This window comes from Gouania willdenowi, chromosome 15 (assembly GCF_900634775.1).
Source record: "Gouania willdenowi chromosome 15, fGouWil2.1, whole genome shotgun sequence".
NCBI lineage: Eukaryota > Metazoa > Chordata > Actinopteri > Blenniiformes > Gobiesocidae > Gouania > Gouania willdenowi.
In genome coordinates, this window is record NC_041058.1 from 441,840 (window position 1) to 469,303 (window position 27,464).

The 27,464-nt window shown below is 39.2% G+C and overlaps 1 protein-coding gene across 1 annotated transcript; it reads right to left on the reverse strand.

The window, feature by feature from the left end:
* LOC114476884 (bone morphogenetic protein receptor type-1A-like) lies at nucleotides 1-26,018 on the reverse strand. The gene is made up of 13 exons (XM_028468878.1): nucleotides 25,859-26,018; nucleotides 18,544-18,636; nucleotides 12,898-13,098; nucleotides 12,280-12,442; nucleotides 12,063-12,165; nucleotides 11,876-11,975; nucleotides 10,035-10,122; nucleotides 9,806-9,935; nucleotides 9,506-9,698; nucleotides 6,992-7,289; nucleotides 6,622-6,797; nucleotides 3,683-3,813; nucleotides 1-1,395 (listed from the first exon to the last, which is right to left on the reverse strand). Exons 3-13 carry the CDS (start codon nucleotides 12,962-12,964, stop codon nucleotides 1,270-1,272), a joined length of 1,575 nt encoding a protein of 524 aa, XP_028324679.1. The 5' UTR covers nucleotides 12,965-13,098; nucleotides 18,544-18,636; nucleotides 25,859-26,018; the 3' UTR covers nucleotides 1-1,269.
* Nucleotides 26,019-27,464: the final 1,446 nt, after the last annotated feature.

The following is a 27,464-nucleotide window of genomic DNA, read 5'->3' on the forward strand; positions in this document are numbered from 1 at the left end:
TGTTGTTTACTAAAATAAGGTTATTTAATATTTACTGATAAACGGGTACATTGGACAGACTGCGTACAGTAAACTCATAATAAGGCACAAAGCAGACAGAGAAGCTCCGCCCCCTGTCGACCACACACGTGCACTGCAGGTGCCACGCTGAACACCGCCGATTACGCTAGCGGCTGCTAATCCCAATACGTCTCAACGAGAAAAACGACAAACACACATTTTAAATAACAACAAATACGTTACTAATAACACGTTGCAAGCAAACAGGAAGTTCGATTATTAACCAAGAGTCTGACAAAATAAAATATGTTGAATGAGTGACAATTAGTCTGTAACTGTCAGATCGTCTACGTAGTGGGCGGAGCTTAAACTAACCTAACTCTATGACTCCCAGTTTTCTCATCGGCTTTTTTCCAATTTTATTTTGGAATAAATGAAGATATTCAAGATCGGATGATTTTAGCAACAACGTGATTGGACGAGTCCAACATCAGTGGGCGGAGCTAACATGTGCATATAAATGAGTAAACATCTATGTTTAAAAAGTGGGTGCGGCTTGATGTCTTCACTCATCAAATCAAATGTTTACCTAAATGACTTGGTCTCCGCCCAATGATGTTGTCCTCGACCAATCAGACACATTTCATAATAAAGTTGTTAAATTGTCTTCAAAGACGGACGAAAGGGACAAACAGGACGGCAGACGTCACCGTGGCAACGTTTATATACAGAGTAAAATAATAGTACCTCAGTAATGTGAGCGAAACAGGAAGTGACCATGGCCTCAGGACAGGAAACAGGAAGTGACCATGGGATTTAACTAAAGTTCATTCCTTGCAAACATCAGAGCCCCGCCCCACCCCCATTTCCCGCCAAAATCCGGCTTTCACAGAAAGCGTTGAAAAAAGGAAAAGGAGGAGGAGCTTAGATCCTTTAAGTCCCGATGATGAAAGCAGCGCTACATTAGAACAATGGGGGGTGTGGCCTTTAGTCTTTTTTTTTATCTCCACCTCTTAATGACAAGAGCAAAAAAGGGCGGAGCTTTTATATATCCTCCAGATTAGTATATTTTGAATGCAAAGTGGGCATGTCCTTTAGATCCTCCCTTAATTGAGGGAGTGGGTGGAGATAATTATAAAGGAGGCATGTCATATGCTAAAGCTCCTCCCCTGATGACCAAGGGCTGAATTTCTATATTCTGATGAAGGCGTCCTTTAAACTCCACCTCCTGAGGGGTGGAGCCAGCAGTGGAGTGGGCAGAGCCTGCTCTCAGATCTTGATGTCCTGTGATTCCACCATCTTAGCCAGAGTCTTCTTCACTCTGAGAATGGTGAGGCGGGAGGCGGGGCTATGAGCCCAGCACTCACACATCAGCTTCAGCATGGCTCTGAGGCACTGAGGACACACACACACACACACACACACACACACACACGGCAAATTTATTTGTATAGCGTATATTTCATACACAAGGCAACTCAATGTGCTTTACATGATAAAACATTCAATTGTTTAAAATCAATAAGAACATTTAAAATCATCAGTAAAATCATCATGACATCATCAACATGACCATAAATCTCTCTCAATCATAGAAAAAAAGTTCCTTTAACTTTGATTTTAAAATGTTCACATGTGATGCTGACTTCAGCTCTGCTGCAGTTTGTTCCACTTCTTTGCAGCATAACAACTAAACACAGCATCACCATGGTTACTGTGAGCTCTGGGCTCCACTATCTGACCTGTGTCCATAGATCTCAGAGACCTGCTGGGTTCATACCTGACTAACATCTCACTGATGTATTCTGGACCAAACCCATTCACACATTTATAACCAGCAGCAGAACTTTACAGTCTCCTCTGAGGCTGACTGGGAGCCAGTGTAATGTGTTCTGACCTCTTTGTTCTGGTTCAGACCTGAGCTGCAGCGTTCTGAACCAGCTGTAGATGTTTGATGAAGACCATTACAATAGTCCAGTCTGCTGGAGATAAAAGCATGGACCAGTTTCTCCTGATCTTTCTGAGTCATTAAACCTTTCACTCTGGAGATGTTCTTTAGGTGGTAGAAGATGTTTTTGTGATAGATTTGATCTGATGCTGAATGTCAGATCGCACGCGCCCACCGACACACACACACACACACACACACACACACACACACACACACACACACACACACACACACACACACACACACACACACACACACACACACACACACACACACACACACACACACACACACACACACACACACACACACACACACACACACTAACCATCTGTTCCTTCATGCTAATGTAGGCTGCTCTGTTTGTGATTTGTTAGACGCTGATAACTCCGCCCCTTTAACCTGTTGGTAATCAGCTGATCTGGGATTGAATGTTTGGTTAGTGAAGCTAACAGAGAGCTATCAGGATTTATTGATCCAGGTTTTTACTGTGTGTGTGTGTGTTTGTTTGTGTACTGTAGTGTGTGTGTACTGTAGTGTGTGTGTGTGTGTGTGTACTGTAGTGTGTGTGTGTGTGTGTTTGTGTACTGTAGTGTGTGTGTGTACTGTAGTGTGTGTGTGTGTGTGTGTGTACTGTAGTGTGTGTGTGTGTGTGTGTGTGTACTGTAGTGTGTGTGTACTGTAGTGTGTGTGTGTGTGTATTTGTGTACTGTAGTGTGTGTGTGTGTGTGTACTGTAGTGTGTGTGTGTGTGTGTGTGTTTGTGTACTGTAGTGTGTGTGTGTGTGTACTGTAGTGTGTGTGTGTGTGTGTGTGTACTGTAGTGTGTGTGTGTGTGTGTTTGTGTACTGTAGTGTGTGTGTGTGTGTATTTGTGTACTGTAGTGTGTGTGTGTGTGTGTGTGTGTGTGTGTATACTGTAGTGTGTGTGTGTGTGTGTGTACTGTAGTGTGTGTGTGTGTGTACTGTAGTGTGTGTGTGTGTGTGTACTGTAGTGTGTGTGTGTGTACTGTAGTGTGTGTGTACTGTAGTGTGTGTGTGTGTGTATTTGTGTACTGTAGTGTGTGTGTGTGTGTGTACTGTAGTGTGTGTGTGTGTGTGTGTGTTTGTGTACTGTAGTGTGTGTGTGTGTACTGTAGTGTGTGTGTGTGTGTGTGTACTGTAGTGTGTGTGTGTGTGTGTATTTGTGTACTGTTGTGTGTGTGTGTGTGTGTGTGTATACTGTAGTGTGTGTGTGTGTGTGTGTACTGTAGTGTGTGTGTGTGTGTACTGTAGTGTGTGTGTGTGTGTGTACTGTAGTGTGTGTGTGTGTGTTTGTGTACTGTAGTGTGTGTGTGTGTGTGTGTACTGTAGTGTGTGTGTTTGTGTACTGTAGTGTGTGTGTGTTTGTGTACTGTAGTGTGTGTGTGTGTACTGTAGTGTGTGTGTGTGTGTGTACTGTAGTGTGTGTGTTTGTGTACTGTAGTGTGTGTGTGTGTGTGTGTACTGTAGTGTGTGTGTTTGTGTACTGTAGTGTGTGTGTGTGTGTGTGTGTACTGTAGTGTGTGTGTGTGTGTGTACTGTAGTGTGTGTGTGTTTGTGTACTGTAGTGTGTGTGTGTTTGTGTACTGTAGTGTGTGTGTGTGTACTGTAGTGTGTGTGTGTGTGTGTGTACTGTAGTGTGTGTGTGTGTGTGTGTGTGTACTGTAGTGTGTGTGTGTGTGTGTGTGTGTACTGTAGTGTGTGTGTGTTACCTCGTCACTGTTCCAGCGGTTAGAAACACTAGGTCTGCTTCCTTTCACACAAACGACCTCCAACATGTCTTCATAGGACGGATCAGATGGAACCAGCTCATAGTACGGCAACTGGTAGTCCTCCACCATGCCTGCACACAACAACAACGTTAACGTTAAACAACAACATTACACAAAGGGCCTATGTTACAGATCTAGATAACTATATTCTGGATTCATCTCCGTTAGCGGGCTTCAGCTAACCAAACATTGTCTGTCAGAGAGAAGCTGTTCTAGGAATCTAGATCACAACAGTCTGACCTAAGTGTGTTGATTTCTGTCTGGTTAACCAGTGCACTCTAGTGACGGAGAAGGATATTACAGCGTCAGACCAATCACACACAGAGAACTGTAGAATGTCACAAATGAGGAATAAGTCTATAAAAATTTGAATCCATAATTCAGATCAAAAACAACACTGTTGCTGCAGTAAAAGCAGAAAGTAATTAATGCAGGAATTGATGAGTGTTAATTGATGAGATTATAAATGAAGAATAAACACTCTGTTCACTTTCTTTTTTACCTTGTCTGTGTCTCTGATGCTGTGTTTATACAGATCTACATCATTAGGTGGAATATATTTATATTATCTACAGCAGCGATTCCCATTCTTTTTGTCCCATGTACCCCTTTGCATTTTTGTCAAATCATGTGTACCCCCCTTCATATCATACAGTGAGGCAAAAAAGTATTTATTCAGCCACTAATTGTGTAAGTTCTCCCACTTAAGGTTTTCACACACTGTTGCTGGTATGTTGGTCCATTCCTCCATGTAGATCTCCTCTAGAGCAGTGATGTTTTGGGGCTGTCGCTAGGCAACACGGACTTTCAACTCCCTCCAAAGATTTTCTATGGTTAGAGATCTGGAGACTGGCTCGGCCACTCCAGGACCTTGAAATGCTTCTTACGAAGCCACTCCTTTGTTGCCAGGGCGATGTGTTTGGGATCATTGTCATGCTGGTCCCTTTGCAGAGAAACAGCCTCAAATCATGATGTTACCACCCCCATGCTTTACAGTAGGTATGGTGTTCTTTCTCCTCCAAACACGACAAGTTGAGTTTTTACCAAAAAGTTCTATTTTGGTTTCATCTGACCATATGACCTTCACCCAATCCTCTTCTGGATCATCTAGATGTTCTCTATCAAACTTCAGACGGGCCTGGACATGTAGTGGTTTAATCAGGGGGACACGTCTGGTACTGCAGGATTGAGTCCCTGGTGGCGTAGTGTGTTATTGATGGTAGACTTTGTTACTTTGGTCCCAGCTCTCTGCAGATCATTCACTAGGCCCCCCCGTGTGGTTCTGGGATTTTTGCTCACCGTTCTTGTGATCATTTTGACCCCACGGGGTGAGATCTTGGAGCCCCAGATGGAGGGAGATTATCGGTGTCTTGTATGTCTTCCATTTTCTAATAATTGCTCCCACAGTTGATTTCTTCACACCAAGCTGTTTACCTATTGTAGACTCACTCTACCCAGCCTGGTGCAGGTCTACAGTTTAGTTTCTGGTGTCCTTTGACAGCTCTTTGGTCTTAGTGGAGTTTGGAGTGTGACTGTTTGAGGTTGTGGACAGGTGTGTTTTATACTGATAACCAGTTCAAACAGGTTCCATTAATACATGTAACGAGTGGAGGAGGAGCCTCTTAAAGAAGTTACAGGTCTGTGAGAGACACAAATCTGGCTTGTTTGTAGATGACCAACTATTTATTTTACAGAGGGATTTAATAATTAATTCATTAAAAATCCTACAATGTGATTTTCTGGATTTTTTTTCTCATGTTGTCTCTCATAGTTGAGGTTTATCTATGATGAAAATTACAGACCTCATCTTTATAAATGGGAGAGCTTGTACAATTGGTGGCTGATTAAATACTTTTTGCCACACTGTAATTACCATCTTCATAATTTCATGTTTTGTTTATATGTGGAACAGCGAGTTCTCATAAACCCCTAAATGTGACTCAAACATTGGTTTCCTAAGGCTTCATCTACAAATTCAAACAATGTGTGTAAAAAAAAAAACAATATATCATACAAATTATATGTGATTACTTCAATAGTAAATACATGTTAATTATAAAATGTAGCCAATTATTGTCTCCTATTGCCAGAAGTGTGATAAAATGGCCTTTACAGTATAAAAAAATCCTGTTTAAATACAGGAAAATATAGTAGTTTATTGAGCAATAGGTAAATTGTGGTGAATGTGCTAAAATAAAAAAAGCCTAAAAAGGAACAAGGAACTTTTCCCAACAGTTTTTAATCATTTGTTAAATCTGTCTGAGTACCCCCTGCAATGTGCTCATGTACCCCTAGGGGTACACGTACCCTAGTTTGGGAACCACGGATCTACAGGACCGAGGCTCTCAGTATCACCACACAATACATTAATGAATGAATTTATTCATTAATATATTGTGTGGGTGTGAAAGCGCCTGATGCACACAGGCTTTATCAGCTTATCAGATATAAATATCTGTTTACTAAATGATGTCATCAGTAAATGAAAGGATTGCATCAATGTCTAATTATTTTATCTCCCGTTAGAATCAGATCAGATCCACACAGTGACGTGTTCACACATCACCTTTTATTGGACAGCTCGTTTTCTAAGTGATCTGATTGGTCAGGAGGCGGGACTTTATCACTTGCTAAGATCCTAGCCAGAACAAAACCTGCGCTTGACCAGGTTAGTCGTTCAGCAAAAGTTACCATGGTGATTTAGCTCCGTAAGACGTTAGCGAGCTTCGTAATCCAGCACACACTGAAGTTAGTGTGAAAAATGGTAATCTAGATTCGTAGCTTACCCCCAAAAAGAACAACAACAACGTCAGCACAGCTCACTGTCTGTGTGGATTAGTTGTGTGTGTGTGTGTGTGTGTGTGTGTGTGTTTGTGTACCCCCAGTGACGGTGCGGCGGGCCATCTCCCACACCAACAGGCCGTAGCTGTACATGTCGGCCATGACGAAGGCCTGGAAGCTGCTCTTATTCAGACTCTGGTCCAGAACCTCAGGAGCCATGTAGCGACGCGTCCCCACACGGGCACTCAGAGGGACGTCCACCTCGTTAGTGTCGCTAGGGCAACCACACCACACAACGTTAGAATAATTGTTTACAAAAAAATATAAATCAAATATAGCTTTTGTTTTTAATCCATCTTGTTAGTTAATGGATCAAAAATATTTAAAATATTTTGTGTATAATATTATAATTAAGAATTGATCAAATATTTTTAACAGATGAATAATCCCCTAGCCACGCCCCCTGACCTGTTGAACTTGACGGCCAGGCCGAGGTCAGCGATGCAGCAGGATCCGTTCTTCTTGATGAGGATGTTCTTGCTCTTCAGGTCCCGGTGTGCGATGGCGGGCTTCCCCTGCGTGCCGTAGATCTCTGTGTGCAGGTGGCACAGGCCGCACGCCGCCGAATAGGCCAATCGCAGCAGGCCGTGCGTGTCCAGTGTGCTCAGACGCAGGAAGTCGTACAGGGAGCCGTTCTCGTGGTAGTCGGTGATGAGAAAGAGCTGCGTGAACGCACTGCTGCCGTTGATGTCTGCGGCGATGAAGCCTGTGTGTGGGGGGGGGGGGGGCAATCAATAAACGCCATGAAGCCACGCCCTCATCATTAATCAGGGTTAGGGTCAATTATAATTGTAATCAATACAATATTACATAACTAACAGTAATTGTAATTGGAGAAATCTGTTGCTGTTGTAATCATAATTTAATTGTAATTGACTTCAGATAATTCTCTTTTTAAATGATATTGTGATGAAATTCTATAAAGTTTAATTTATAATAAATATGAATATATTATAAATGAAATGTTTCACAAACTTTTCCCACTACCTGTCTGTTCTCTTCACGATCATTTTACCATTATTATCACTAATATATTCATTGATTAGGAAGCTTAACAAGGTAATCAATAGGTGATAAAATAATTAAATTATAGGTAAATCAGCTGTAAAATACTCTAATAAATATTAAGACATGGGTCAAACTGACCCGTTAGCATTAGAGTTGCTAATAAAAAGCTAACACAAGAAGAAGGTTATGTTTAATAAGGATTATTTATTAAAGTGATTGTGATTGTAATTAAACTGTAATAATTGAGAACAATTATAGTTGATGTTCAGAGGAAGAGTAATAATTTTAATTTTAATTGTAATTTGAAAAAAATGGTGACCCCGTAATTGAACGTGAAGAATTGAAGACCTAACTGCAAACAACCAGAAGTATACCACCTCAGTTTTCTAATGGCATCAGAGATGATGATAATCCTATAGACATAGAAAATAGTTGGTTTTTTTGGGTGAATATTGGTCCTTCACTTGCTAAAGATATTGTATTAAAGGTGCAGTAGGTAACTTATAAAAGTGATTTTTTGTCATATTTGCTAAAACTGTCACTATGTAAAGACAGCATTACATGAAACTAGTAATCTGTTAAAAAAAAAAAAAAAAAAAAAAAAAAACAGGCTCATTAAGTCCCGCCTACTGCAAATTGCTAGAATCCACCACAACTGAGCATATCAGCACTTTTATTTCCACCAAGTGATTAGAAGTGTGTGAGATCGCAGCAGCGTGACCTGACGTGGACGAGCTACAATATTCAAAGGTAGTGTTTCTATGGCGCTCAGCCTGGGGGGAGGAGATAAAGGAAGGAGGAAGAGCCAAGACATCAAACACTCCCCATCTCCGGCACACATCCAGGTTGGAGGGGACCCTAGTTTAGTTGTGTGGTTTACACGCCAGCCTCTGGGGGAGGAGCTTTGGAGGCAGGGCAGGAGAGCAGCAGGGAGGGAGGGATCTGAAAGTTGTACTTGTTCAAATTTGATGCTAAGTCCTCTCTCTCCTCCAAGTTACCTACTGCACCTTTAAGAGGAAAACTTACTTCTATAAAATGTGCTAAACATGACTCATTTAAATGCATTTGATCCTCCAACTCCAAATGAAGAACTTCAGACAATATTAAAGATGAGGGACGCAGCACCAGAACACAATGAAATTAGAGCTCGTCTAAAAAAGAAAGTAGCTTCCTGTATTATTGAGCCCTTGAGGAGTTGTACTTACACATCTTAAATTAGCCAAAGTAACTCCTTTGTTCAAATCTGGTGATTCCAGTTTGTTTAACAACTACAGACTGATTTCTGTTTTACCCTTGTTTTCTAAACTACTTGGGGTGCTACATGCCAAACATATCTGAATAAGATTTTATTGATACAAAAAACATTCTAAGAATTATGAATTGTTCAAACAGATTGTCCTGATCTGCTCTCTGCAGGAAATACAATGTTGTGACAATATATAATGTTAACATCTATTGCACTTGTTTCTTCATGTATAAAGATGTGCATATGTCCAATGTTATACTCAGAGCTTGTACCAATTTTTTCCACATATTCTTCTGATGCTCATGCCTACTATAGCAGAGATTAGCATCTGTCCTTCTGTAGAACTTCAACCAAAACAAATACAGTCAAATATAGAGGACCATCCCTCTGAATTATTTATCTCTCTCTAAAAACTAAATCCACTTTGGACTCTTTGTTAATACACAAGTAATCTGTAACAAGTGTATATATATTTAAAACATTGACCTACCTGCTCATGCTGTTCATGTTTAAATTGACTTTATGGAGGTGGTCTTATAAGACCTCTAATAGTCTTCTCACTCACTCCTGCACAGCTATGTTCTCTTAACTACTGTATACTGTACATGTTGTCATGTTGTTTGTGCAAATAAAATCTAATGAAACGATGTAATTGAATGATGTGGTACCTAGGACGTTGTCGTGCCTCATGAGGACCGTCTGGTAGATCTCAGTCTCTCTGAACCAGCTGCTTTCCTCCCTGGTGAAGAACACTTTGACGGCTACTTTCTCTCCCCTCCATCGGCCGAGCCACACCTCCCCGTAGCGGCCCTTACCAATCTGACGAACCATCTGGATCTGCTTAGCGATGGTTCGCTGCACCTGTCAATGAAAACAACATGACTCAGCACCCAGTGTGTGTGTGTGTGTGTGTGTGTGTGTGTGTGTGTGTGTGTGTGTGTGTGTGTGTGTGTGTGTGGTCCTCCTACCAGCAGGGGGAGCCCTGAGCCGGTGCCTGAGCTCTGATGAATCAGATCTTTGATAGATTCTCCTGCTGGAATAAACACTTCCTGTTCCACGTCTTTGTGGAAACGCTGATGCTCACTCTGCCACTTATACCTGGAACCAGTTCATCAATAAAGTTATTAATAGATTCAACACAAATTACAATAACGCTCACTGCCTTGTGTATGTGTGTGTGTATGAGTGTGTGTGTACCTGTAGTAGCAGACGACTGTCACACAGATCAAAGTGCAGCAGCAGACAGTCATAGAGATGAGGAAGGCCAACCAATGAGGGCTGTTCTCTGAGGAGACAAAACATCATCATCATGTCGTGTACTTTGTTTGTACCTGCTGTGTATGTGTGTAGTACTAGATGTGTCCAGTAGGGCCAGTGTGTGTGTGTGTGTGTGTGTGTGTGTGTGTTATATATATATATAGTGTGGTACCTGTGGTGTCCACAGGGGGCAGTGTGTGTGTGCATAGACATACAGTATATACTGTATAAAGACTAGATGTCAGCTCGCTTCCACATGACACTGTGCAGTAGTGGTTCATGTACGTTTTAAATAACAATAACTTGCTCAATATTCTATCAATTTTCTACGGTTTAGCTTGTTATGAAGGTCAGAGGTGTCGTTATAACACTGCATTTATGGATAAATATATTACACTTCTGGTCAATAATTTTAGATTACCCACTTATTTTCCCTTTCCATTCCCAACAGTATGAGCTACTAAAACTCAGCATACAGAATGACAACGGGAAAAATATTATGTTTAGTTTAAACAAGTAATAATTCAAAGTAGTGTATTATATTAGTAATATTTTGTAAATGTGACAATTATTTGCAACAAAAAAAAGGTGCAAAATTTCCCTTTAAAAATATACATCATTAAATGTTGCATGTGTAAATCCCTCGAGAAAGAACTTGTGTTGTGTCAGCATCACTGTCCCTTTGTAACAGGACCTATACTGTAAATACTTCCACTAAGTAACTAATGATTATCCTAAATATAGTCATACTATTTTAATATGTTACATGTGAAAAGTGATCCCACAGGCTCTGGTTCTAACAGAACGCTGATTACAGCATCCGTAGCTGCACAAATGTCTGAAATCTTCACTTTAATCTTCACTCAGTAATTTGTTAAAGGAAACTTAACGTAAGATGTTTTTTAACAAACTTTTTTAATAAGTTAAATCAGGTTTTCTCAGCCTTAAACAACTATGCTGCATGATTAAGTTGTTTTTTTAAGACAAAATCTGCAATTTTTACATTTGAAAACATGCAGAATTGTAGCCAAGTTAATAACGTTTGTAAGAAAACAAACCATATGTAAATCTGTCCAGATTTTAGTGAGATAAAAGTATTTACGTTGAGCAGATCACTCACCTTCACTCTGGTTCCACACACACTGTCAGACATCTAGCCTTTATATATGATATCTGTGTGTGTGTATATACAGTATATATATAGTGTGTAGTACCTGCAGTGTCCATAGGGAAGTACCCCTGAACTGCAGTACACAGTTCAGGGCGGAGCTTAACATCAGCATGCTATTGGCTTTAAGTTCACAGTTCGGGGCGGAGCTTAATGCATCATGCTATTGTGCTGTGTGATTCTCATACAGTTAAAAATAATCAACCTCAAAAAAAGTAAATTGTGCCATATAAATAATTATATATGTTACATAATTCTATAGGCATAAATAATAGATATGGTTAGAGTTAGAGTAAGTCTGAACACGATTCATTTATTGAACGTTGAGCGCCGCCCCGAACTGCAGGCTACAGTCAGGGGCTTCTCTCTATATCAGGGGTCCCCAATCCTGGTCCTCAAGAGCCCTTATTCAGCATGTTTTAGATGTTTCCTTCTTCCAACACACCTGATTCAAATGATGACATCATCATCAAGCTCTGCAGAACCCTGATAATGATCCTGGTCATTTCATCAGGTGTGTTGGAAGAGAGAAACATCTAAAACATGATGGATAGGAGCCCTTGAGGACCAGGATTGGGGACCCCTGATATATAGGGAGCAGTGTGTGTAGTACCTGTAGTGTCCATAGGGGGCAGTGTAGGCTGCAGTTCTCTGTTGCAGTAATCTATGTTGCAGCACTCTATGGTCCTCCTGGTCTGAGCATTAGGAGAGTCCTGTCAATCAATCACAGCAGCCAATCAGATCACACACACATTTAAGACCATATATAGTGTGTGACAGATTGTGTAGATGTTGTGTACCTTGCACTGAAAGTGTGATCCTTCGTATTTCATACATCCTGATGTGAGCTGAACTTCACCGAGGTCATCCTCCTCAATGATGGCGAAGCACTGACCGTTTGTTCTACACATACACACGCATACGCACACACACACGCGCGCGCACACACACACACGCATACAGTCAGTGTGTGCATACAGACGTGCGTAACAGATGTGGGGGTTTAAAGGTTCTCACTGGCAGGTGTTGTTGACAGCGTCATCAGGACAGTGACCAGAGCAGAAACAGCTCAGGAAGCGAGGAAGGTCCTCAGGAGGCACGGTTGAGTCCTCACCGGGACGACGCACCTCAGGTTTTACACCAGTCCCCTGGAGGACATGATCCGGGTTCTGACCTGCAGCTGGACCAATCAGAAACAGCCAAACATCGACTTTAGTCGCTGAAAGTGGTTCCTCTCTCTGGTGTTTAATGGAGGAAGTGATCTGTGTTGTGGAGCTCCGGTTGGTCCTTGGGGTCCTGAGCAATGTTTCCGGAGAACAAAGAGTGTTTGGAGCGCTTAGCGCCGCTAGCGCTGCTCCAGGAAACGCTGGTGTGCAGACAGGAAATTGGAGCGGCAGTAATAAGCTCAACAGCTTCCTGAGTGCACGGACAGCTGCTGACTCACAATAACTAAACATTAAACTACACACTACACATCTGGATCTGTCAGAGAAGAAAATCTTTCAAAACTAAATGAGCAGAATATTAAAAAAAGACAACTATTATCTAAAAGATAACAATCACCAGTGAAGCTCTAACACCACTACCAACACTCTGAAAATCCACAGGAAGTGCTTCCCTCTGAGTGTTTTTTACCGTCAGTGTGGAGCATCAGCAGCAGAGCGGCCGAGGCCACGGCCCAGCACAGCCTCAGGCCGGCCATGCTCAGCAGGTCTAGGACCAGGTCCAGGACCAGGACCAGGATGAGGGGGCGGAGTCAGGGGGAACCCGGCACGAGAGGCTACCCTCACAGTATCTGCTCCTCAAGGTTCTCAGAGGTTCTGCAGGTCCACAACCCTGAACAGGGAGAGAAGATCAGGACTGTTCAGTGAGGCAGGGGTTCTCAAACTTGGGGTCAGTACCCCACTTGAGAAACATTGGGAGGGGGTCTCCAGATGCCTTCAACAACCAGAATATTTTTTTAACAATTTCAGCCTATTTTTACATATTTTTACACTTTTTCTACAACTCCACCAAACTCACCATATTTTAATCTATTTTCATCACTTTTTCTTGTCATATTTTTGCTCCTTTTAATGTATTTTTGCTATATTTCTCCCATTTCTGACACTTCTACATCACATTTCAATGACTTTACACATTTTTTCCACTTTCCAGACATGTTCATCACTTATAAACCATTTCTACCACTTCTACATCTAATGTCACATATATTGATCCATTATTGTCAGTTTTAACCTCTTTTCACCATATTTCATGATTTCACCACATTTTTGGTCACTTTGAACCATTTTATTAGTGATTAAAAGCAGGATTTCCATCTTTAAGATGACTATAATAATAATAATAAACGTTCCTGGATAACAGTGGATATTATTCAGATGAATAAATAAATGTAAGTGTAATGTTCAGATACAGTGAGGGTCTCCACTCTCTGGGACCTTTATTTTGGGGCTAAAAAGGTTGAGAACCACTCTAGTGAGGGACGTGAACCTATGCTGGACTTTTTAATGTCTGCTGATCAGTGAACTGCTTCAACACAACGAGGAACACACGTGTGTGTGTGTGTGTGTGTGTGTGTGTGCGTGTGTGTGTGTGTGTGGTTTTATTCTAAAACAGTAACACACTGATCTAAACTAAAGTGAACACACAGTGTGTGAACTGTTGTCGAGCAGGAGAGAAAACACACAACAACAAACGTAGACGCACACCTGAAGGCGCCGCTCAGCGACTGCAGACGGAGATAAAAACACAAAGAGACATTCAGACGGAGCCTAGGGTGAAAATACACCTCCCCCACACACACACACTGAGACACACATGCACCTCCCCCACACACACACTGGCTGAGGTGTCGAATAACTTTCCCTCCTCTTCTACCTTCTCAGTCATGTTCAGACAGGCCACACACACACACTGATAAAGTTATCATAGTAGGTGACTAACATTCATGTTGATGATAAAAACAACAGCTTAAATAAATTATTTATCTCACTATTAGATTCAATCAGCTTGACACAAAATGTAAACAAACCAACTTATTATCTTAATAATGCCCTGGACCTTGTTCTACATATGGTTTAGATATTGATCACCTGATAATTTATCCTCAAAATCCTATTCTTTCAGATCACTTCCTGTTATCCTTTGAATTCAGAATATCAGCCTGATTAAACTCTGAGAGTAGAGTACACTATAGTAGATCACTGTCTGAAAAAGCTGTAGCTAGATTTAAAGATTTACTTCCATCACTGTTTACCTCTGATCCATATGATATCTCAACAGAGAGTAGCTATCAATGTCTAACGACAGAGAAAATAAATGATCTTGTCAACAGTGCAATGTTGTCAGTGCACACAGCTCTGGATGCTGTTGCTGCACTTAAAAAGAAGACGATATGTCTTAAAGGAGACATATCATGGTTTTAAATCCTTCCTTTTTAGATATAAATCATACAGTTGTGGTCTATATAAAGTGGAACTGCACTGCTTGGGTCTGAATTCCTCATTATTATAGCTCCACCCCTTTTCTACCCCTTTTCTGATGTACTTCTAAGAGCAACTCGTTTTGGTGCTGTCTCTTTAAATGCAAATGAGACATTTCATACCCCGCCCCCTCTCCAGGTTCAACTCCACCCTGCTCGGCCATTTTTGTAGTTTGATAGAAGAGATACGATTATGTAGCGGAGCATAAACTTTTTATTCAGAGGTTATTTACAAAATGTCAACAACGTTAGACTTGTCCATCCAGCCTTACATGTTCCAGCCAGAGTCTGACCCAGTGGAGCGAGATGAAAATGAAGATGATGAACCTGCAGAACCCTAACAAGTGAGCTAACACAAGCACCGAGCTAACGCTAGCGCCAAGCTAACGTCACGAAATGCATTTTAATACAAAGACAAAAACGTCAAAATGAAATGACTAATGAAAACTTTAGACTTAAATTAAATCACGTAGGCCATATCATCAAGGATCTAAAACGAGCACACAGCGCTAACATATGAAGACGGCGCAACTGCTAATGCTAACAAAACAATGACAGGGACGTCTTATCATCACTTTTTAGCGTTATTTACAGCTTACCGAAGTGCTCTGTTCATCGTCTCCAAAGATAGAAGGAATTGAACCCTCAATCAGACAAAGTCTTTCTGTAAATCCTTCTTTATACTGGTGGAGGTTGATGAAGCAGTCATCATTGAAGTGCTTCACACACACTAAAATGACCTTACCCACAGATGTGGTACATTTCTATAAAAAATAAAACTCAACCAGACACTTTGAAAAGGTTCTGATGCTGGGAGACGGTGTACTGAAGCGTGTGGGTTACTACATCCAACAACCCAACATTTTGACTTATCCTCTCGTAACTTCTGCATCCTGGAGCTTGGACTACAAAATAAAAGCCAGAAATAAAAATGGCGACTTGCTCGAAGTGTTGGACCTGGAGTTGATGAACTAATTTGGCAGTTCTGCTGCAAATACTGTGACGTAATTGTTCAAAAAACGTAATAGAGAATAGAAAAATCGAAACAGATTGAAAAATATGACCAAAACAGAAAATAAAGAAATCTACGGAGCATCTGAAGAGATTAATTTGAACTTTTCTGTACTTCTAAACAATCTAAATATACAACAAAATGCATTTAAGGGCTAAAACAGTGGATTTAACATGATATGTCCCCTTTAAAAAGGTAGCCCCCTGGTATATATCTGAATTGCGTCTTTTAAAACAGGCATCGTGAAATTTAGAAAGCCAGTGGCTCTCCTCAAACATGATAGAAGTTCATATTGCTTGGAAAAAGAGTTTAACTTGTAAAAAAAAAAGCACATCGCAAAGCTGGAACCTTTTACTATTAAAGTTGAATAGTAAAAGATTCCAATAGCCACAGCTCTGTTGAACCCTCTATTCCTGTCAACCTGAGCAGTGATGACTTCATCAACTTCTTTACTGATAAAATTCTAACAATTAGAAACAAAGCTAATGTCCCCCCTGCAGGAGTGATCAATACTTTATTAAACAAAGCAGCTCCTGAAATATCCTCAACATGCAGCTTTTATTTACATAGTTTCACTCCAATTGGTTTATCTGAACTGACCTCAATAGTTAGTGCTTCTAAACCAACAACCTGTCTTTTAGATCCAATCCCAACTCAACTATTTAAAGATGTTCTTCCACTAATCAGCACTAATATGATGAACTGGATTAACACATCTATAGTAACAGGTTAGGAACCACAGGCCTTTAAAACCACTGTAAACAACTCTATATAGAATAAAGCAAACAAATCTATGGCTTTACCTCTTCAACATATCTAACTTCACGTTTCGTGAAACACGTAAACATGTGGACAGCACTTCTTAAACACTCTCTGAACTTAACAGGACAGTCTATAAATGAATAAAATAAACAGATATAAATAAATAAAATAAAGCTTACTAATATCTAGTCAGTAAAATCACATACTAAAGTGCAGGAAAAGTAAGGAGAACTAATATCTGCTTTAACAAATTAACCAAAATCTAACTCCCAACAAACTTAAAATAAATAATTACTAAAATGTGAAAAATAAAAATAAAAAAAAACCAAAAAAACAAAATCGATACTTGGAAGCAGAACCGATTAATAAAATCGGCATCCAAAAAAAAAAATCACAATAAATCGCAAAATCTATTTTTTCCCCCCACCCTTAAAAAACTCACAAAACACATGCCATACAGTAAGTGACTGAAAATATACACATAAAAAAATATGCGAAATGACTTAAAAAAAAAAAAAAAAATCACACAAAACAAAAAGAAATACAAATCTCAAATATTACGAGCACTCAAATTAAAAAAAACAACAACAGTGTAGGAATGTTTCAGTGAGTGAGTTTTTACTCCTCCTTTACAGAACATCCAGCAGAACACACACACACACACACACACACACACACACACTCCTTTATCAGATTACAGCAGGACCCATTACCCACAATCCTTAGAGGCAGCGGTGCAGGACCACGACCTGCCGACGCCACTGATACTCACACTGCCGCCACCCTGTGTGTGTGTGTGTGTGTGTGTGTGTGTGTGTGTGTGTGTGTGTGTGTGTGTGTGTGTGTGTGTGTGTGTGTGTGGACTCGATACAAACATTACTTATGGATTATTAATGTTTATCTATTTCTATCCCTGCGTCCACCATTACCGTAATTTCTGAACAATAAGCTGCTACTTTTTTCTCACACCCTGCAGCTTAAACAATGACGCGGCTAAATTGTGGATTTTTCCCAGTTTTATAAACTTCATGCTGCCACAAAATTGAGCTCCATTACATTAGACCAGGTGGAACTATGAAAAGTGTTAAGATTAAATCATTGTTGCTCGCACTGAATCACACTGCCTCACCATAGCAACGACAGGGAGAAATGCTGTCAGAGAGAGAGAGAGAGAGAGAGAGAGAGAGAGAGAGAGAGAGAGAGAGAGAGAGAGAGAGAGAGAGAGAGAGAGAGAGAGAGAGAGAGAGAGAGAGAGAGAGAGAGAGAGAGAGCGAGAGAGACCGCAGCCACAGCAGCAGTGTGGATACAGTAAACGTATAGTAATAGTAACATAACAGTATGAAGTTACCAAATCACCACGTTGGATTTGTTCAGAAGCAATGGCGTCCGTATTCTGACTCGTATTCTGAGTTATTGTGATGCGGCCAATAAAACAGTGCGCTTTATAGTCCAGAAATTACCATAATCAGTGATAAATAGGGAAGTAACGATTCACTCAACTCCTGATACGATTCGATTCACGATACTGGGTTCGCAATACGTAGGGGTGAGTGTTAGCAAGGATGTTGCAATACAATACGTATTTTATTCTCTGTCACCCTCTGACCTTGGATTTCACATGTTCTTTCATTTTGTTTTGAAGATGTTTCCACACTTCTGATTTAAAACACGGTGGTGCGTCCTGAATTTCAAATCCTAAATGGATAGCGCCCCCTGCTGTAAAAAAAAAAAGTACTGCGCTTCAATTTCAGAGTATCGATGTGAACCGTGACACCTTTGAATCGATTTTTACCTGCCTCGTGATTAATCTGTACATCCCTAGTGATAAATGAAGACGTGTTCTATGTCTCTCTCGCACACACACGCACACACACACACAAAACGTCTCCAAAAAACCAAACAATGACAGAAAAATACACAACCAGAAAACCAACGTATAAAGGTAAACAGTTCAGTAAGCTGCAGAGGAACATGTGGGAGTGATTTAGTGTGTGTGTGTGTGTGTGTGTGTGTGTGTGTGTACCTGTGTGCTGCTGGCTCCATGGTAGATGAGTGCCGCTGCACAGCTCCATGGGAAGTGTAGTTTGTTCAGATCAGTCCTTCATCACCACAGCAGCTGAAGGACACAAAACTACATTTATTTTTTTTTTATAAACAACAGAAAATAGCCTGAATTACCAAAAACTAATAGAAAAAGTATTTTATATCAAATACATGTGGAAGAATAAACCCAACAAAAAAATACTAAAAATTAAAAATTATAATTTTTTCTATGTTTAAAAAAGATTTTAAAATTAACTTGTGTGTGTTTAAATTAAGTACTTAAAATAATTAATTGTAATTTCGTAGATTTTTTTTTGGCTGCTCCGTCCAAAATAATGTCACCATACGCACTCGCACACACTGAAATAATGGTCGCATATGTGACTATTTTGGTCGCAGTCTCCAGCCCTGCATTTAAATGCATATGCGTTTTATTTTTTTCCAAATTCTGTTTTCGACATCAATTTCTTAAAATTCCGTTTTTTGGATTTTAACGATTCTCGATTCCGATTCTTTGAGTTGTGCAGGTCACAGATTTCACGGAGAATGTTTTCATCTGAAAAAACCTTTACGCAGGTCATTTTTATTAATTCAGTAGAGTAAGTTTAAAAAGGATCAAAAACAGAAGACAACTAATTCAACAACATCATCCACTTTACTTTGAGCCTTCAGAAAAGAAGAGTAACCTGTAAACTCTGCACTACTGACCTAGCACAACTGTACTACGTCTCTGCACGATCACCTTAAACAAAAACAGCAGCACGGTGAGTTTACTCCACGCAAACATACTAATAAGTTATATAATGTAGACACATGATTGTCGTTTTTTAATAAGTGAGAAATATTGGTGCTGATTTGATCATAATTAAATTCTGTCATTTATTTTGTGTGTTTTAGGAAGAAATGAACCAATATTGGTGATTTCCTGTGCAACAAGATACTCACCCCGCAGCAATGTGCACTATTGTTAGACAATGTTTTAAACATGTTAACAAATGTTGTGTAGTCGTAAAAGCTGATTACGTTGCTGTTTAAAGCTTTACAAACATGTTCTATCAGTTTGTTGTTTACCAGTTCATATTTCAGTCTTGCAGCTAAGTTATGACTGAATGAGAGACATAAATGTTTAAATCCTATTCACGGATCTTTTTCAGACAGCAGGTTTTTTGTGTCCAATTTTTTTCTGGACAACCTTCTGATGGATTTTACTTAAAATTTTAGTTTAAAATCTAAGTTGTTTTATGCCATTGGCACTTTATTTGAAGGATTATTCATTATTTACAATTTCAAAGCATAAGCTATAAAGCTGTTTCCCAGGTATAAGCCGTGTGTACAAGAAAAAATTATAAAATGCAATTTACTGCAATATTATTGTTTTATTTCTGTGAAAATATGTTCTGAAAGAGTCCTTAATAAACTTTGTTCAGGATTTTAAACTACTTTAGGAGCCCTAAGGACTGCCATGATGAAAACTTCATTGGAAATCTCCTCATGACATTTGCTAGAGTATGTATAGGTCAGTGTTTTGATGGCAAAAGAGTTCGACAAAGGATTACAAACACAGAAAAAAAACAACTCCAGGTATGATTTTGATGAGAATATGACACTCCAAAATGGTTAAAATCTCTAAAAAGTCTATGTTAAATGATAAAAGCCCTTTTTTAACAATCAATTAATCGTAAAAATAATAGAAAATTTATCGATTATCAAAATAATCGTTAGTTGCAGCCCTGATGGACTGATGCATAAACATGCAGACTTTCACACGCACTTATTAAACACAAACGAATCTTTGTAAACGGAGTAAACGAAACAGACTTCTCCGGACGGCAGGCACTAGGACCTGGAGGCGGAGTAAATGCGTCCCTGTACTGCATGTACAGGCTGTAATATCACCAGTTTATCATTTTACCAGTTGTTAGAGCTACTGTCTTTATCAGGGAGATAATATTTATTACTAGATTCTGTTTTCATTGTTTGATTCTGTGATTCCATTAACATAGATTTTATAGACACTAGTGTAGATGTTAATGCACTCAGAGACTCACTGTAGCGCATACAAGCCTGTCCTGTAACCATCTCTGATTGGCCAGCAGCCCAGGAAGGCGGTTCTGATCGGTGAACATATATATCACTCAAATGATGGAGACGGAAGAAAAAACCTCCAGAGTCTGAGGTTACGTTATCTAGCGATGGGAATTGATAAGAATTTAGCAATTACAATTCCATTATCGATAATGTTTATCGATTCCTTATTGATTCTCATTGGGAAGGAATAGGGAATTAAACAATACAAATGGATTTGTTTACTTTAACTATTATATTATCTTTGTCTTTCATTTCCTGCAATATCAGCTCTATTTTAATCCACCAGCTATAGATTGTTTTCACTGGATAATAATACTGTATATACAAAAGCGCGATAAAAACCTGATCAACTATTATTATTATTATTACAACATATCACACATTTTGGCTACAAACATTAGATAATATTTACAGTGCTCCTTTTGAACTTGAACAACTTGATCCAAAACTAATTCAGACATAAAACAAAGAATCAAAGAATCTATTAACCAAAATGATTTAGGTTTCACAAAAACCTGACAACGTCCTCACAAGGAGCAATAAAAACTAACCATCTGTATAAACTGATCATTGTATCAGTAAGAAAGACATGAGTCGCAGTGTGTGTGTCTGTCTGTGTGTGTGTGTGTGTGTGTGTGTGTGTGTGTGTGTGTGTGTGTGTGTGTGTGTGTGTGTGTGTGTGTGTGTGTGTGTGTGTGTGTGTGTGTGTGTGTGTGTGTGTGTGTCTGTGTGTGTCTGTGTCTGTCTGTGTGTGTGTCTGCAGAGGAGGATCATCTTTCACTCTGAGTGTGTGAGCATCTCTGATGGGTCTGGATCCCCTCCTTCATGGACCAGACCAACCTCTGTGTGTGTGCGTGCGTGTGTGCGTCTGTGTGTGTCTGTCTGTGCGTGCGTGCGTGTAGCCCACTGACTCCAGCAGCATTAACTGGACTTTTCCTGCAGACTGGTCTGGTCCCATTACAGACAGAAACAGTAAATCAACAGGATACCTTCAAAATAAAAGTCTAAGCATTGGCCCTGCCCAATCAGCTGCTGGTATTGGTTGTGGTTGCTATGGTGATTCAGAAAGATACTATTTATAATGTTATTGTTTTGAAGTCAGAATAAAGTTGTGTGAGAATGATTGAAACATTGGAGTCATCAGTAGATCCTCTTCCTCCTCTAACCTGATTTATATAGAGCTTTATCACCACTGTAACAGTCTCAAAGCTTTACATATCAGCTCATTCACCCAATCACTCTCACATTCACACACCAGTGGGACAGGACTGACATGCAAGGCGCTAGTCGACCACTGGGAGCAACTTAGGGTTCAGTGTCTTGCCCAAGGACACTTCGACACATAGTCAGGTACTGGGATCGATCCCTCAACCTCTCGATCAGAAGATGACCCTCTACCACCTGAGCCACGGTCAGGTGGTCGTAGGTCGTGATCTCATCACTCTTTGTGTATCTGTGGGCCACTCTTATTTTGGTGGGGCTGCTCTGCTCAGTTGTCAAACACTGAGATAAAATCAGACCTAACTTTTCCAGTGCAGCCACTGGAAAAGTTGGTAGCACCAGCACAGAATTTGGTCGTGCCCTTTTTTTAACGTGGGGGGGGTACAGCATAACCATACATGCTGATGAATAATTGACTTAACTGGTGTACTGTATGAAGTAAAGATTGACAATGACTAGATATATTTGCTAAATGTTTAAATGTTTTAGTGTCAATATTAAGTTATTCTGCAACAAGCAGTGGCTGAAATAACAGGTCATTTATTTTATATCATTTCAAAAGATGTAAATCATAACAACAGGTTACATTTATTCTGTTTTTTTATTTTACAGAAATGCTGTACATGAATTAATTTAACAGTAACATAACCAACTTATCATCTGCATTGTTTCACCCCATGAATTAAATTGAGAGGGTCCAGCTCTGATAGTGGGGTCTCCTAACCCTCTTCCCCTGGTCAGGGGTCTGTAACCTTTACTCTACAAGGAACCATTGAACCTCATCTCACCTGGATTAAAGTCCTCCTGGAGCCATAAATACCTTCTCTATGAAGACAATACAGTGGATTACATTATATACAGTTATAATTAAATAGAATAATGTTTGATTTCATTTATATTAATAATGTAAATGGAAACTTAAAAACAGTTTAAAATAAAGGTTTTTTTTAGTTAATGTATATGAAAGGCTACAAAAAGGAGGTGAAGTATGAAGGTGCTGAGCACAATGTGATTTATTTTAGGTTAATAAATTGTTATGTCTTGATTTTATTTTATAGCCTTTGTATAAAAAAAGGTGACTATTTCAATGTTTGTTTTTTTTTTAAAGCTATATGGAGCCATTGCCATTTACTCTAAATGGCAATAGGTGATATAAACCATTTATTTTTTACTGAGCCACATGTGGGGCACCGAAATGTTCGTTCTTATTTGGTCTGGTTACTACTGTTTACGTCAGAACCGGTGCCATATGGGTACCGCGTTTCTGTACCCAACCCTAGTCCTGGCTGCATTAAACTCATCCTAAACCACCACAAACATCATCTAAAAACAACGCAAATCATCACTGACTCCTAAACACAGAGCCATCAGTGCCCGTTTCACTTTACTGTGCCTGTAAAGCTCCGCCTGTTTTTGTGTCGCACAGCGGCGCTCCGTGAGAACATGATCAGATTTAATCCTCTTCCCCTGCTCAGTGTTTGATCTGTTATGTCTGACAAGGAGTGGACGATATGGGAAAAATATCATATCACGATTTTTTTCATTAAAATAATTTGGACTATTTTAAAGTTATTTACCAATAAAACAAACCAAATCACTTACTTAAAATCATCACCCTAAATAGAAAAAAGGAATAAATATAATTTAAAACAAGGTCATTTTCAAATATTTTTTAAATTGTATGTAAGTAATTTATCAAACTGGTTCTAAGTATAATTAACATCAAACTAAAGGTCTGACATGTTCTTATAGTCACAGTCTTTTTACTTTGTTTAACTAAAGTAGTGTAGCATTAGCATTAGCATCACTGCTACATAACAAGGCATCATATCAGTCTAGTGATTTCTATTAGTTATTGAGGTAACACACTCATATTAATAAAATCATACTTTAAACAGTGTTTGAACGCCTCATTTCACACAGTTTATACATTCATATCCTTTACAAGATAAAACGTTACTGCTTTGGTTACATTAGGCCTGGGTGATATGGACCAATATTCATATCTATATATTTTTACTCTAAATGACAATAGGTGATATAAACCATTTATTTTTTAACAATAGTTTTACAATAAAAACAATAATAGGTCAAAGTCAGTGGAGCCACAAAGACCCTTTTATTAATCACTAGCAGCACAATAACTACATTTTGACTTTTTCCTTCATTAAGGCTAAATGTGATTAAATGATGTAGTGATGATTTTTCAGGGCAGCTCTGAGTTGTTGAAAGTAGTTTTAAAAGTAAATCACATTCAGGACACTGTCTCTTTAAGAATGTGTAAACAGCCCCGTTAGCTGCAGCAGCAGCAGATCTCTGCTGAGGAGAGACAGAGTTAGTTAGAGAAGAGAAACACATGCAGTGTTTCCTCAAACATCTCTCAGTGTTTAACAGACAGACATCTGCACTGAGCCTCTGACAGACAGTCACTGATACAACTGACTGTGTGTCGGTGCACGGGGTGGGGGGGTACTGCTGCTTTGTTTACGCTCTTAATAATTCTTCAGTGTCTGTAACGCTGACATACTGACTAATAAATGGTGTGATTTGGCAGAAAAAAACGATTGGATGTTCTGTGTATGAACCACAGACATATGACACAGACATGCATAAGTAGGTCGTGAATCAGCCTGTTTTTATGAGCGCTCTGAAAGTAACTTTTCTGAGGCTAAAACTCCAGAAAACAGGTGAGTTTTGGAAAATAAACCTCAAATACTATGTTTTTGGGGTTCTTAAAACAAATGGAAATGATGGTGAAAAATAGCATCACCTTTGAGTCAAACAGTTGTTTGTTTTTGTACTTTTTTAAAAAACTATTATTAAATCATTAATTCATAAAAAGCTCATTAAACACAGAGCTTTTCAGATTATTAACTATACAACGGGTTTAATTCTGCTATCAGGACCAAACCGGAATTTGTAACGGCCCGCTTATGTCCGCAGTCCGTATGTTTGAGACATAAGCTTTAAACTTTTACATGAGAGCAAAAAACAAACATGTTTAAACTGATTAAATAATAATAATAATAATAATAATTCTCCGTTGACTCAGACTGTAGTTTCTATCATTTTCGATTGGTTTCCGTGTTATTTTTAGCGTTTGTGTCTAATTACAGGGAAGCTAACTGAGCTAAGCTAACACAGGAATGCGGAGACAAGCTCGGACACAAACAGCGGCTCAAGTCCTTTTAAAGTACATAAAGCACGAGTAAAATGACAGAATATAGCTTTATATGTTCATATCTGCGTTAGTAGTCGACATTTCTGTAGTTTGATCTCATTTTGAGCCTAAACACAATCGAGGGAAAACTTTTTTCCACGACAACAGCCTGGCAGGTGTTGGAAAACTGCTGGTTGTCGGATTATCTGGAGACTACGAATAGGTCTGTTTCTAGTTTTAGACGAAAAGCTCGTGTAACAATCAATTATGCGTTAATATTTGTTATAAACTGTCATCAAGCATTATTCTTAACTATGGACAAAAGCGACTATTAAAGGGAAAGTTCGTAAGAAAACATGCTAACGTTAGTTTTCAGATTTGTTTAGGATGTCCCTCCAACAATTAAGTTGAATAAAACAGTTAAACCTCTAACTAATAGAAATGAAACATCCATAAATGGGATTCATTTGTAAAAAAAAAAAAAAAAATAGGACACAGAGAGAATCGGCACCCCGGAAATCAGTCACCAGTTACACAGAGACACGACTTAGTCCGTAACACCGAACACGTCTATCACCTGGCGCCAACGTACACATGCACGCTCGCACGTGCACGGACACATTCAAACCCAGTACACAACTGCCCGTATCGTGTTGTTCACACAATAACACACACTGTTGTTCACACAATAACACACAACAGCTCGTGAAGGTGCACGCGCATGGCGATGCCGTTCGTTAGCATTGACTTTCAACGTGAGCGCGCACAGCTCCAGCAGGTAGTCCCAGCCCCAGACTTTCACACACTCAGTGGGTTTAAATCCTACCTGTAGGCAATCGGAAGGATCCTAGGGTCTTCCACAATCCTCCTGCCGGGCTTAGGGCCTCCCTATCCGGGTCCACGGCCCCGGAGAATCCTAAAAACTAAGCCGAAAATCAACGCTTCAGTCCCGGCGATGCTGAGGCTCCGCAGAGGACCGTCAAAGATCCTCAACCCAGCGAGAGAGGCGAGATGGGTCACTGCGGAGTCATCCACTCACACTAAAGCTATTACCATAATAATAATAATAATTATTATTATTATTTTAAACTTATTTTTCTTTGTGTAGAAAACCAACCAAAAAGGTTTAAATGCATGAAACGATTCCTAATACGTAGTAACTTAGTATATAATTACTTACTCCACCCAGTCACATTCTTTGTATTATTTTTAAGCTGGACTTGGTCAATAAAGGATATTTTATCTAATAAAACTTTTCTGATACTATATGACTTCTGCAATTTATTCTGTTATTTAAAGTGTGCAAATATCACGTGGTGTTACTGTGTGGCCATGACTTCTGTTTAGAAAATAATCTTTAAAATGACTCTTAATCTATTCACAATTCTTTTCGACTCTATTTTACTTCTATAATAGTTTTATATAAGTATTAGTATTTTTATTTTCATCATAGTATTCATGCAAACTCTGTCTGATGAATATTTTATGAAATATCATGTAGTGAAAATTCTTAGCCGTCATTGACCCTGTTACAAACTACAAATTAAATGTATTACAAGCGTCTAATATTCTCCTTATAATTTAGTTTACTGTCCTTCAAAGTGAGAGCTCATCTCTTAATGTGGATCTTTGATTCCAATCACAGCAGCTCAGAAAGCGGCAGGCTTTTATTTTGAAAACTTGCTAAAACGGCACCCAGGCACCCCCTGGTGGAGAAAACCCACACCAAACAGTCAAACACTGACAATGTTTTTTATGGTGTTTTAACTTATTTTATTCAACAAAGAAATCTTCCAAAAGTTTCAAACTCAAACATTGGTTAAACAGTTAAATACTGCTGATGTTGCTGTTGTTAGTCGTTTAGCAAACTTTCCTCCAGAAAACACGTAAACTGTATAAAATATCACAACTTTGACGCTTCACTAACATTGATATTTATCGTACAGTTTACTGACAGTAAAGTGGGACTAGTGTAGATCAATTATAACTAGCAGTTTACAGTATATGGTTTACTGTCATCAATAACTGCAGGAACAGAAAATCCTTTGGTTTGTTTTTAGGAATTTGGGGAAATGTGATTGTTGAAAACGGTCTAAAGTTTGTGTTTAATTGGCCTTTTCCTTTCTTTTATCAAACATTTCTAATTTCTAAGTATTTATTTAAGTTACTAAAGTGAGTAGTTTGTCCAGTAGACACGAGATGACGCTAAATATGCAAATCATGTCATATCTGAACAACAATAAAAAGCACTTTTCCTTTCATGTCTGTTAAAATAAATCAAATGTATTGTATGTTGTTGCAGTTCCTCTATTGACCACCAGGTTGACCTGAATGTGATTTTAAAGCTGCGGTTCCACTCATGGCCACCAGGAGCTGCTATAACTATTAGAAATAAACGTTTCTACAAAAACTTTATCTTATATAAACTAGTA

Bases quoted from the DNA above. Each gene is read 5' to 3' on its own strand.
- LOC114476884 (XM_028468878.1), bottom strand. From the start codon at position 12,964: ATGGCCGGCCTGAGGCTGTGCTGGGCCGTGGCCTCGGCCGCTCTGCTG. The intron at 11,976-12,062 runs GTACACAACATC...ATTGATTGACAG, and splicing joins GATCACACTTTCAGTGCAAG to GACTCTCCTAATGCTCAGAC. The intron at 7,290-9,505 runs GTACCACATCAT...CCCCACACACAG, and splicing joins GAGGCACGACAACGTCCTAG to GCTTCATCGCCGCAGACATC.